At 40.3% G+C, this 13,459-nt stretch overlaps 1 protein-coding gene across 2 annotated transcripts in view; it reads right to left on the bottom strand.

The window, feature by feature from the left end:
• Positions 1-13,459, bottom strand: part of PRR5L (proline rich 5 like) — a 56,091-nt gene that overhangs the window by 18,749 nt on the left and 23,883 nt on the right. For both annotated transcript variants that reach the window (XM_073658141.1, XM_073658142.1), the window contains exons 4-7: positions 9,293-9,341; positions 6,450-6,507; positions 5,866-5,957; positions 4,397-4,537 (exon numbers count right to left, since the gene is read on the bottom strand). In XM_073658141.1, the coding sequence (XP_073514242.1) occupies positions 4,397-4,537; positions 5,866-5,957; positions 6,450-6,507; positions 9,293-9,341 (340 nt within the window). The remainder of the gene's footprint in view (positions 1-4,396; positions 4,538-5,865; positions 5,958-6,449; positions 6,508-9,292; positions 9,342-13,459) is intronic.

Raw genomic sequence — 13,459 nt, 5'->3', positions numbered from 1 at the left:
GAGTGCAGCTCTGGAGTATAATACAGGATGTAACTCAGGATCAGTAATGTAATGTATGTACACAGTGACTGCACCAGCAGAATAGTGAGTGCAGCTCTGGAGTATAATATAGGATGTAACTCAGGATCAGTAATGTAATGTATGTACACAGTGACTGCACCAGAAGAATAGTGAGTGCAGCTCTGGGGTATAATACAGGATATAACTCAGGATCAGTAATGTATGTACACAGTGACTGCACCAGCAGAATAGTGAGTGCAGCTCTGGAATATAGTACAGGATGTAACTCAGGATCAGTAAGGTAATGTATGTACACAGTGACTGCACCAGCAGAATAGTGAGTGCAGCCCTGGAGTATAATACAGGATGTAACTCAGGATCAGTAATGTAATGTATGTGCACAGTGACTGCACCAGCAGAATAGTGAGTGCAGCTCTGGAGTATAATACAGGATGTAACGCAGGATCAGTAATGTAATGTATGTACACAGTGACTGCACCAGCAGAATAGTGAGTGCAGCTCTGGAGTATAATATAGGATGTAACTCAGGATCAGTAATGTAATGTATGTACACAGTGACTGCACCAGAAGAATAGTGAGTGCAGCTCTGGGGTATAATACAGGATGTAACTCAGGATCAGTACAGGATCAGTATTGTAATGTATGTACACCGTGACTGCACCAGCAGAATAGTGAGTGCAGCTCTGGGGTATAATACAGGATGTAACTCAGGATCAGTACAGGATCAGTAATGTAATGTATGTACACAGTGACTGTACCAGCAGAATAGTGAGTGCAGCCCTGGAGTATAATACAGGATGTAACTCAGGATCAGTAATGTAATGTATGTACACCGTGACTGCACCAGCAGAATAGTGAGTGCAGCTCTGGAATATAGTACAGGATGTATCTCAGGATCAGTAATGTAATGTATGTACACAGTGACTGCATCAGCAGAATAGTGAGTGCAGCCCTGGAGTATAATACAGGATGTAACTCAGGATCAGTAATGTAATGTATGTACACAGTGACTGCACCAGCAGAATAGTGAGTGCAGCTCTGGAGTATAATACAGGATGCAACTCAGGATCAGTAATGTAATGTATGTACACAGTGACTGCACCAGCAGAATAGTGAGTGCAGCTCTGGAGTATAATACAGGATATAACTCAGGATCAGTAATGTAATGTATGTACACAGTGACTGCACAAGCAGAATAGTGAGTGCAGCTCTGGAGTATAATACAGGATATAACTCAGGATCAGTACTGTAATGTATGTACACAGTGACTGCACAAGCAGAATAGTGAGTGCAGCTCTGGAGTATAATACAGGATGTAACTCAGGATCAGTAATGTAATGTATGTACACAGTAACTGCACCAGCAGAATAGTGAGTGCAGCTCTGGAGTATAATACAGGATGTAACTCAGGATCAGTACAGGATCAGTAATGTAATGTATGTACACAGTGACTGCATCAGCAGAATAGTGAGTGCAGCTCTGGAGTATAATACAGGATGTAACTCAGGATCAGTAATGTACTGTATGTACACAGTGACTCCACCAGCAGAATAGTGAGTGCAGCTCTGGAGTATAATACAGGATGTAACTCAGGATCAGTAATGTAATGTATGTACACAGTGACTGCACCAGCAGAATAGTGAGTGCAGCTCTGGAGTATAATACAGGATGTAACTCAGGATCAGTACAGGATCAGTAATGTAATGTAAGTACACAGTGACTGCACCAGCAGAATAGTGAGTGCAGCTCTGGGGTATAATACAGGATGTAACTCAGGATCAGTACAGGATCAGTAATGTAGTGTATGTACACAGTGACTGTACCAGCAGAATAGTGAGTGCAGCTCTGGAGTATAATACAGGATGTAACTCAGGATCAGTAATGTAATGTATGTACACAGTGACTGCACCAGAAGAATAGTGAGTGCAGCTCTGGGGTATAATACAGGATGTAACTCAGGATCAGTACAGGATCAGTATTGTAATGTATGTACACCGTGACTGCACCAGCAGAATAGTGAGTGCAGCTCTGGAATATAGTACAGGATGTAACTCAGGATCAGTACAGGATCAGTAATGTAATGTATGTACACAGTGACTGTACCAGCAGAATAGTGAGTGCAGCCCTGGAGTATAATACAGGATGTAACTCAGGATCAGTAATGTAATGTATGTGCACAGTGACTGCACCAGCAGAATAGTGAGTGCAGCTCTGGAATATAGTACAGGATGTATCTCAGGATCAGTAATGTAATATATGTACACAGTGACTGCATCAGCAGAATAGTGAGTGCAGCCCTGGAGTATAATACAGGATGTAACTCAGGATCAGTAATGTAATGTATGTACACAGTGACTGCACCAGCAGAATAGTGAGTGCAGCTCTGGAGTATAATACAGGATGCAACTCAGGATCAGTAATGTAATGTATGTACACAGTGACTGCACCAGCAGAATAGTGAGTGCAGCTCTGGAGTATAATACAGGATATAACTCAGGATCAGTAATGTAATGTATGTACACAGTGACTGCACCAGCAGAATAGTGAGTGCAGCTCTGGAGTATAATACAGGATATAACTCAGGATCAGTACAGGATCAGTAATGTAATGTATGTACACAGTGACTGCACAAGCAGAATAGTGAGTGCAGCTCTGGAGTATAATACAGGATGTAACTCAGGATCAGTAATGTAATGTATGTACACAGTGACTGCACCAGCAGAATAGTGAGTGCAGCTCTGGAGTATAATACAGGATATAACTCAGGATCAGTACAGGATCAGTAATGTAATGTATGTACACAGTGACTGCACAAGCAGAATAGTGAGTGCAGCTCTGGAGTATAATACAGGATATAACTCAGGATCAGTACAGGATCAGTAATGTAATGTATGTACACAGTGACTGCACCAGCAGAATAGTGAGTGCAGCTCTGGAGTATAATACAGGATGTAACTCAGGATCAGTAATGTAATGTATGTACACAGTGACTGCACCAGCAGAATAGTGAGTGCAGCTCTGGAGTATAATACAGGATGTAACTCAGGATCAGTAATGTAATGTATGTACACAGTGACTGCACCAGCAGAATAGTGAGTGCAGCTCTGGAGTATAATACAGGATATAACTCAGGATCAGTAATGTAATATATGTACACAGTGACTGCACCAGCAGAATAGTGAGTGCAGCTCTGGAGTATAATACAGGATATAACTCAGGATCAGTAATGTAATGTATGTACACAGTGACTCCACCTGCAGAATAGTTAGTGCAGCTCTGGAGTATAATACAGGATGTAACTCAGGATCAGTAATGTAATGTATGTACACAGTGACTGCACCAGCAGAATAGTGAGTGCAGCTCTGGAGTATAATACAGGATATAACTCAGGATCAGTAATGTAATGTATGTACACAGTGACTCCACCTGCAGAATAGTTAGTGCAGCTCTGGAGTATAATACAGGATGTAACTCAGGATCAGTAATGTAATGTACGTACACAGTGACTGCACCAGCAGAATAGTGAGTGCAGCTCTGGAGTATAATACAGGATGTAACTCAGGATCAGTAATGTAATGTATGTACACAGTGACTACACCAGCAGAATAGTGAGTGTAGCTCTGGGGTATAATACAGGAGGTAACCCAGGATCAGTACAGGATCAGTAATGTAATGTATTTACACAGTGACTGCACCAGCAGAATAGTGAATGCAGCTCTGGGGTATAATACAGGAGGTAACCCAGGATCAGTACAGGATCAGTAATGTAATGTATTTACACAGTGACTGCACCAGCAGAATAGTGAGTGCAGCTCTGGAATATAATACAGGATGTAACTCAGGATCAGTAATGTAATGTATGTACACAGTGACTGCACCAGCAGAATAGTGAGTGCAGCTCTGGAGTATAATACAGGATGTAACTCAGGATCAGTAATGTTATGTATGTACACAGTGACTGCACCAGCAGAATAGTGAGTGCAGCTCTGGAGTATAATACAGGATGTAACTCAGGATCAGTAATGTAATGTATGTGCACAGTGACTGCACCAGCAGAATAGTGAGTGCAGCTCTGGAATATAATACATGATTATAAAACAATTTACATTACATGCCTGGACGGGGTCATAACTGTATCCTAGCCAGAAATGTAGACTCCGGTTTCATTGCAGTTTTGTGAGCTCTGTAAAGTTTGTTGTTGGAGTCGCCTACAGCAGTCGTTCTTGTAACCTGCTGGTATCAATACTAGGAAGTAGGTAAGAAGTTATTTCCTTCCATTTGTTGTTGACACATAAAGTGCTTTATATACAAAAAGGCAGACGAATCACATACAATATGGGAAGAAACTGATAAAAGTTTTCCCGACTTTTCCCACCTGAAGGACCAGCAGCATCTGCAGGATGGGAGGTGGCGTCGGCGACTTCATTAACGGCAGCGCAGAGTCCAGGTTCACTTTTAAGAGAACAGAGTCCCTGAAGCCGAGGAGAGCAATCTGCCGAATAGTAAGCTCCTGGCCCTGCAATATAGAGAAAGACATGAGCACAGGAGCGCTCCCTAGTGGAAGAGTAGAAGCCATGAAAAGATGAACCATAATAAGACAATGGAGGCCAAAAACAAAGACGCTTTACACTTCAAAGGGTTGAATCCGCAGTCCTATGACATGCGCAGAATTAAAATCTGCAGTGCTGGAAGTTCTCTCCCCGCAACATGGGAATGTGCCCTAAAGTTATTTTTTTCATGCACCCACATTGGGACGTTGTTACCCTTCTGGATGTTGCAGCCGCTAATCATTAATTCATTAGAGGATGTGAAAAGCTATTAGGAAGAATAGGATTGAATGTTAATTAATAACCAGGACGTTTATATGTAGGGAAAGTAATGAAGGCAAGGTGGAAATGGCTGGAGGTAACGAGCGAGCTGAACTTTAAAGAGTAACCATCGTTTTAATTGTTTGTTTGTTTGTTTTTCCCATAAATTGAAAATAAATAAATAATATACATGAAAATAAGAAACTTTGTAATATATCTTATCAGAGAAATCTCCTTCCTTCTCCTCCTGGACTGATCATTTACTCTCTAGCTCCTTCCTTCTCTGTAGAACTTTATGAGCACCAACTGTCATCTCCTATCTCAGCAATGACAAAATCTGCAATCACTGAAGATTGATTTTACCTAATTCATAGGTAAAATGTGTTTTCAGTGAATGCAGATTTTCCCATTACTGACATACGAGATGACAGTTGGTGCTCATAAAGTTCTACGGAAAGGAGAGGAGCTAGAGACAGACACAGAAATTCTGCTGCAAGTTCTCCTGAAACAAGCAGTTTCACTTTAAAGGATATAAACATCTTTAAGGACATTTTTTTTTCTTAAATATGTGCATATTGGATTAAAAATGATTTCCGGACTTCAGGAAATATCTTGCACCATTTGGCTTTTGATTTCATTGTCCATTGCTCGCTGCAGAATGAGCTAACTGAGATACTAACAGTGAGCTCTTTCTTACTGGGAGTTTGTAGCTTTTTCATCTGTCTTTTTCTGAGCTCCTCTGGGGTGGTTTATGACCACATCAAAAGTTTATCTCATTGTTGATGTGGTCTGTGGCCATAAATGAGCTCAGAAGAGACTTAAAAAACAAACAAACAAAATGAGCTTACTGATGGATTCTTAATTAACTCATTCTGCAGCCAACAAGGTGAAGAGCTTGTAAAAAAGTACAATTTTTTTTTTTTTAGCCAAAATGAATGCACTCAAAGTCCTTGAAGGTGTCTATGTCCTTTATTTCTATCATGAACCAAGTTCTATGATAAGGGTGCTCACTATACAGACAAATATGGAGTAATACCTGGACGGGATAAAATATCGCCTGGAGGGTTGGCAGGATTTCCGTGAAGAAATGATCCCACAATTCGGAAAGAATCAAGACGCGGTTCTCACCTAAGAATAAATAAACGTATAAAGGATCCAACCGTTCCATTCACTATATACTGGCGCTACGCTGTAACATTGGTGGCGCGACCGGGAGATCTCATAGTATAGAGACACAACGCAACTGCCACACGAGGGTCACCCCAAAAAATACAAACCAGCTGGACTTTTAATTGCACATAGACTGAATGTATTTCCCCTCCGTCTGCGATTAACTTGTGATTTTGTTATTTATTTTTATTTTTTTACAGCTCTAAAGTAGACACCAGCCAAGAAGTCACGGATAAAATCACACACGTTTTTTTTTGATTTCCAGAAATGAAGCGTCAGCTACAATCTGGTTGCATTTCCTTATCTCAGCACAGTAATGTCTGACATCTGCACTGATGGCACCTTGGGTCTTGCGGGTCAGAGTAGGTGTCAATGTGGTAAAGTGCTGCGAATGTCCGTGCAGCCGTCGCACAGCGTCCGCTCTCCCGCCGGTGTCAGTGTGTCTCTCACCTTCGTACAGTTTGACTTTCTCCTCCATGAAGGCCAAACCCTTCGAGAGCAGCTGATTCTACAAACACAAAGAGCAGTTTCATCTTCAACAGAGAAATGAGCGGAGAAGTCCCGACTAAACCAGGACAAGCACAGTCACCTGCTGGGCTTAAAGGGAAAGTGTCGTCAGAAAATGACCCATTGGTTAAATCAGGTTTTTGTGTTTATGGTTTTTTTTTCTGATACAAAACAATAAATAAATAAAAATTTGCCAAGATTAGTAATCTTGCTATTTTCACAGTGGCCACTGGGGCTTTTTTAGACTTGTACTTCATGTCCTTTTAGGAAGAGTTTTCAGTAGACTCATTATCATCAGAGATAGGATTATAATAACTGATAATACCTCTATATACAGCTGATAACACAGAATCCACCATTCACAATAGGTGATGTCACAGTTCACCTCCTCCTCCTGTACAATGACTGATAACACCTCTATATACAGTAGCTAACACAGGATCCACCATTCACAATAGGTGATGTCACAGTTCACCTCCTCCTCCTCCTGTACAATGACTGATAACACCTCTATATACAGTAGCTAACACAGGATCCACCATTCACAATGGGTGATGTCACAGCTCACCTCCTCCTCCTCCTGTACAATGACTGATAACACCTCTATATACAGTAGCTAACACAGGATCCACCATTCACAATAGGTGATGTCACAGTTCACCTCCTCCTCCTCCTGTACAATGACTGATAACACCTCTATATACAGTAGATAACACAGGATCCACCATTCACAATAGGTGATATCACAGATCACCTCCTCCTCCTGTATAATGACTGATAACACCTCTATATACAGCAGATAACACAGGATCCACCATTCACAATAGGTGATGTCACAGCTCACCTCCTCCTACTGTATAATGACTGATAACACCTCTATATACAGTAGCTAACACAGGATCCACCATTCACAATAGGTGATATCACAGCTCACCCCCTCCTGTATAATGACTGATAACACCTCTATATACAGCAGATAACACAGGATCCACCATTCACAATAGGTGATGTCACAGCTCACCTCCTCCTCCTGTACAATGACTGATAACACCTCTATATACAGCAGATAACACAGGATCCACCATTCACAATAGGTGATATCACAGCTCACCTCCTCCTCCTGTACAATGACTGATAACACCTCTATATACAGTAGATAACACAGGATCCACCATTCACAATAGGTGATGTCACAGATCACCTCCTCCTGCTGTATAATGACTGATAACGCCTCTATATACAGTAGATAACACAGGATCCACCATTCACAATACACAATGTCACAGCTCACCTTCTCCCCCTGCCTTCACAATCACCTTTGCACACGTTCATTAGATGCATCAATAATAGATATAGGGGCAAAGTCTGTACATTGTTGCTAATGTACGTGTGGAGTCTAATAAAGCCCCAGTGCTCAGTCTGAAAATTTTAAGATGTCTGATGTTTATACAGAAAGCGATGCAAAAAAAAAATAAATAAATGTAATAATATTTAAAGACACAAAACCCTGATTTAAACATTAGGTAATATAATGATGACACGTTCACTTTAATGAAGTTCAACGGGTTATCAAAAAAAACACACATAACTTAATGAAATAAATAATTATCAATAATGATTAAAGAGGTTGTCCACTACTTTAATATTAGGAGAAGTCATCAATGTTTCATAGGTGGGGGGTGCGACAGCTGTCCCCGCTGTTGGCGGCGACCAGAAGTGCTCAGTTGCGGAGCTGAAGAGCACAGCTCCGTCAACTCTATAGTGGCCGGGTACTGCACATCCGCCCCCTATTCAAATCAATGTTGTCACGACATTTCCAGTCTCAAATCCCCTCCCTTTTCCCATGACGTAATTTAAATAAATCTAACAAAATCATTATATTTGTTAATACTGCAGCCATAACTGCCCAAACTAATAATTTACCAACCTAGCCTGATTTACAGCTCCTGAAATGCCCCTCCTATCCGCAGAGCTCACACTGCTCAGTACAAGCTGCAGCTGTCAGTCAGGTTGGGTGGACGTAGTTTAATTAGCTGTCAGTCGGCCTGGCTGGGCGGAGACTGAATACATTGGACTCTTGACCTCTATTACTATTTAGCTGGACTCATAAAATGCTCATTTTAATATCAGGATTACACAGTCATTCTGAACATGAATTTTCAGAGTAAGCACACCAGCCTCATCAGGTGTGAGATCTATTTAATAATGTATGCAATTTTTCTAATGACAATTTTTTTTTATTTTTTTTTTTAACAGATCCACTTTAAGCCTGGAAGCATACCTTCACCTTAAGTTTGTAAAAGATTTTGGAGCCAAATCATGAAGGAGAAGTACAAAGTCCTTTCTATTGGGAATGTATAGATTTATAAAAATAAATTCTACTTTTTTTTTACCCCAGAAATACCTTCATGAGCTGAACGTGGTATTATCACTCACTTGATGTAAATGAGGTTAAGCTGCAATACCACATATTGCCAATGGGCCCGAGTGGCGCTGTTTCAGGTGGAAAGTTGTAAGTTGCATTTATCTACTGTAATCGTCAGTCTGTTGTTCTCTGTTATCAGCCATTTTTAGCCGAAACTGCAAAAATCCCTGCCTCCATAATCTTGTCACTTAAGTGTCGTCCTAAAAACTCATGATTTTAAGTTTACTAGTATCCATGAAAAGTGAGACACACAACAATGTCTCCGCGTGATTCATCACGGCTGCGGTGAGACGACTGCCGCTGCCGTACGATTACGGGGTAAAACCCAGCAGGTCTGTACACGACGACCGCACCGACTTACCTGAAAGTAATCCGTAATAAACGAGCCAAGTTCACTCTTTAGTAAATGTCTGGGAAAAAAACAAGAAAAAAAAATGTGGATCATTTAATATAATTTACCAATTTAGACAAAGGGGTCTCCCGATTTTTTACAGATCCCAGGATGTAATCTATTGTTGCAGGTGTTCAATTCCTCTGCAGCACCTCCGCAGGAGAAACAAAGCATTACACCAGCTGGCTGTATAATGCATGGACAGCTCAGGTCCTCCAAACCAGGAGACCCTCTTGGTCACCTTTCTTTTGTCTAGGAGGGACCCGTAAGTCTTTCCAGACTATATCCCTTTAATAAAACTAATGATTCGCCCCTTCTGGGTCAGAGTTAGCGCTGTCCGGTGCCATCTTTGCATCTTAGTGGAAACAAAGACTCCATTGTGCCGAGCATCTTCCTCCCTTCTTATCTCGCCGAAACCCGGCACCAGCTCTGACCTCAAAAACAAAAAATAAAAAAACATTTTCACCAATATCCCCCTGTAACTAAAAAGATACAGAATTTGGATAAGTAGTTACAGATCGGTAGCTATGGGCAATGGAGATTTCCCATAGAAAAAAGGAGATTAAATCTGGTTACTATGGGGAATTATATTGCCCATAGCAGCTGATCAGTAACAACTTAAAAAGTATGAGATGAACTCTGGTTGCTAAGTGGTTACTGATTGGTTGCTATGGTCAATAAGATTCCCCATAACAACCAGATTTCATCTAGTATTTTTTTAAGTAGTTACAGATCGGTTGTGATGAGGTTTCATAGCAACCAGATTTTATCTCATATTATTTAAGTAATTACAGATCGGTTGCTATGGGTGATGAGGTTTCCCATAGAAAAAAAAAAGATTAAATCTGGTTGCTATGGGGAATCCTATTATGCGACCGCTCAGTAGATACTTAGCAACCAGATTTCATCTCATATTTTTATTTTAGAAAAAAGATTAAATCTGGTTGCTATGGAAAATCTCAATGCCCATAGCAACCTATCAGCAACAACTTAAAAAGTATGAGATGAAATCTGGTTCCCAAGTGGTTGCTATGGTCAATAAGATTCCCCATCGCAACCAGATTTCCTATGGTATTTTTTAAGTAGTTACTGATCGGTGGTTATGGGCAACAAATTTCCCATAGAAAATAAAAAATTAAATCTGGTTGCTATGGGGAATCCTATTATGCGACCGATCAGTAGCTACTTAGCAACCAGATTTCAGCTCATATTTTTTCAAGTAGTTACTGATCGGTTGCTATGAGCAATGAGATTCTCCATAGCAACCAGCTTTCATCTCGTATTTTTGGGGAACTTTGATGCCCATGTAAACGATCAGTAACTATTTAAAAAAATGGGAGATGAAATCTGGTTGCTTTAAGGGTCTCTCTTTATCCATAGCAACCAATCTATGACTACTTAGCAACCAGATTTCATAATCTGGTTGCTATGGGCAACACAATTTCTCATTAGAAAATAAATCAGCAGCTACTTAGCAACCAGACTTGTCTGATATTGTGATTACTGATCGGTTGCTATGGGCAACAAGATTTCATCTAATTTTCTAATCAGTTACTAATTGGTTGCTATGGGCAACAAGGACGAATTGTTTTTGTTTTTTTACAGTTTTTCTTTTACCTTGTATATTCGGATGTCTAATTAGTCCCGATTAATTCTAATGATATAAAGGGGACTGGAGCCACTGGAGAGTTGTACTTTAAGTCATGGTGACAGGTGCATTAAGCTCGGGGGGCTTTACAATCACATTCTGTCGGCTGTAAATAATGTTTCTTGGCCCGGAGTCTGAGGATGATTGAACCCGTTTAGACAAGTCCAGATTTTTCACTGAACGCCGGGCTGAGCGAGCTGCGAGCGCGGCGGGACTGTGAAATACTAGTGGAATATGCGGCATTTAATGAATTAAAGGGCCAGACAGCCGAACCTTTTAATGGACGCGGCTATTTTTCGTTTTTACATTCTCTTTTTTTTTTTTTTCTTCCCTTCTTCTAAGAGTCCTAACTTTTTTTTGTTATTTTTCCGTTCCCATAGCCGTGCGAGGGCTTGGGGTTTGTTTTTTTTTGCGGGATGAGTCATGATTCTGAATAAGACCATTCACTTCTAATGTTCAATGCACCGAAAAATGGGGGGAAAAAAATTACAAATGTAAAAAGATTGAAAAATGCAATCTTTTTTTGGGATTTGTTTTTCAATGCGTTTAGTGTTCAGTAAAAATAACCCGGCATCACGATTCCTTAGGACTGTATGATTAAAGCAATAACAAACTTGTAAAGGTTTTTTTTTTTTATTTTCTGTCAATGGCATTAATGATAAAATTTGGGGATACATATGATGTTTTGATTGCTTTTTATTGCATTTTCGGAAGAGGTGAAGCAATTTTTTTTACGCCGTTTACCTTATCGATTCATTCATTTAATACATTGATAAATCAGACTTTTGAGCGTCAATACAGAATTTCTATTTTTTTTTTGTGTGCTTCTTTAATTTATTTTCACATTTATGAAAGCCTTTTTTTATTATGACCCTTTATTTTTTTTTCTGTCCCCTCTAGGGGAATACAACATGTGATCATTTGATTTCTTATTATATATATTTCTACATATATATATATATATATATATTATATATATATAAATATATACAGTGGGGGAAATACCTATTTGATCCCTTACTGTTTTTGTAAGTTTGTCCATTGATAAAGACATGAACAGTCTAAAATTTTAAGGGTAGGTTAATTTCAACATTGAGAGATAGAATATCCCCCAAAAAAAATCAAGAAAATCACATTGTATAAATTAGAAAAAAAATGTTGCATTTTGCAGTGAGAAATAAGTATTTGATCCCCTACAAACCATTATGAGTTCTGGCTCACAGTTAGACGCTCCTAATCAACTCATTACCTGCATTAAAGAGAGCTGTCTTACATAGTCACCTGTATAAAAGACTCCTGTCCACAGACTCAATTAATCAGTCTGACTCTAACCTCCACAACATGGGCAAGACCAAAGAGCTTTCTAAGGATGTCAGGGACAAGATCATAGACCTGCACAAAGCTGGAATGGGCTACAAAACCATAAGTAAGACGCTGGGTGAGAAGGAGACAACTGTTGGTGCAATAGTAAGAAAATGGAAGAAATACAAAATGACTGTCAATCGACATCGATCTGCGGTACCATGCAAAATCTCACCTTGTGGGGCATCCTTGATCATGAGGAAGGTGAGAAATCAGCCTAAAACTACACGGGGGGAACTTGTTAATGATCTCCAGGCAGCTGGGACCACAGACACCAAGAAAACCATTGGTAACACATTACGCCTTAAAGGTTTAAAATCCTGAAGTGGCCGCAAGGTCCCCCTGCTCAAGAAGGCACATGTGCAGGCTCGTCTGAAGTTTGCCAATGAACACTTGGATGATTCTGTGAGTTATTGGGAGAAGGTGCTGTGGTCAGATAAGACAAAAATTGAGCTCTTTGGCATTAACTCAACTCGCCAAGTTTGGAGGAAGAAGAAGGATGAGTACAACCCTAAGAACATCGTCCCAATCGTGAAGCATGGTGGGGGAAACATTATACTTTGGGGGTGCTTTTATGCAAAGGGGACAAGACGACTGCACCGTACTGTAGGGAAGATGGATGGGGTCATTTATCGTGAGATTTTGGCCAACAACTTCCTTCCCTCAGTAAGAGCATTGAAGATGGGTCATGGCTTGGTCTTCCAGCAAGACAATGACCCAAAACATACAGCCAGGGCAACAAAGGAGTGGCTCGAAAAGAAGCAGAGTAAGGTCATGGAGTGGCCTAGCCAGTCTCCAGACCTTAATCCCATAGAAAACTTATGGAGGAAGTTGAAGCTTCGAGTTGCCAAGCGACGGCCTCAAAATCTGAATGATTTAGAGGCGATCTGCAAAGAGGAGTGGACCAAAACTCCTCCTGACATGTGCACAACCCTCACCATCAACTACAAACAACGTCTGACTGCTGTGCTTGTCAACAAGGGTTTTGTCACCAAGTATTAAGTGTTGTTTGCCAGAGGAATCAAATACTTATTTCTCACTGCAAAATGCAAATAAATGTATCTAATTTATACAATGTGATTTTCTTGATTTCTTTTTGGATATTCTATCTCTCAATGTTAAAATTA

This window comes from Phyllobates terribilis, unplaced genomic scaffold (genome assembly GCF_046119375.1).
Source record: "Phyllobates terribilis strain yellow unplaced genomic scaffold, ASM4611937v1 Scaffold_13__5_contigs__length_258822181, whole genome shotgun sequence".
Lineage (NCBI taxonomy): Eukaryota > Metazoa > Chordata > Amphibia > Anura > Dendrobatidae > Phyllobates > Phyllobates terribilis.
This window is presented reverse-complemented; position numbering and strand designations above follow the sequence as displayed.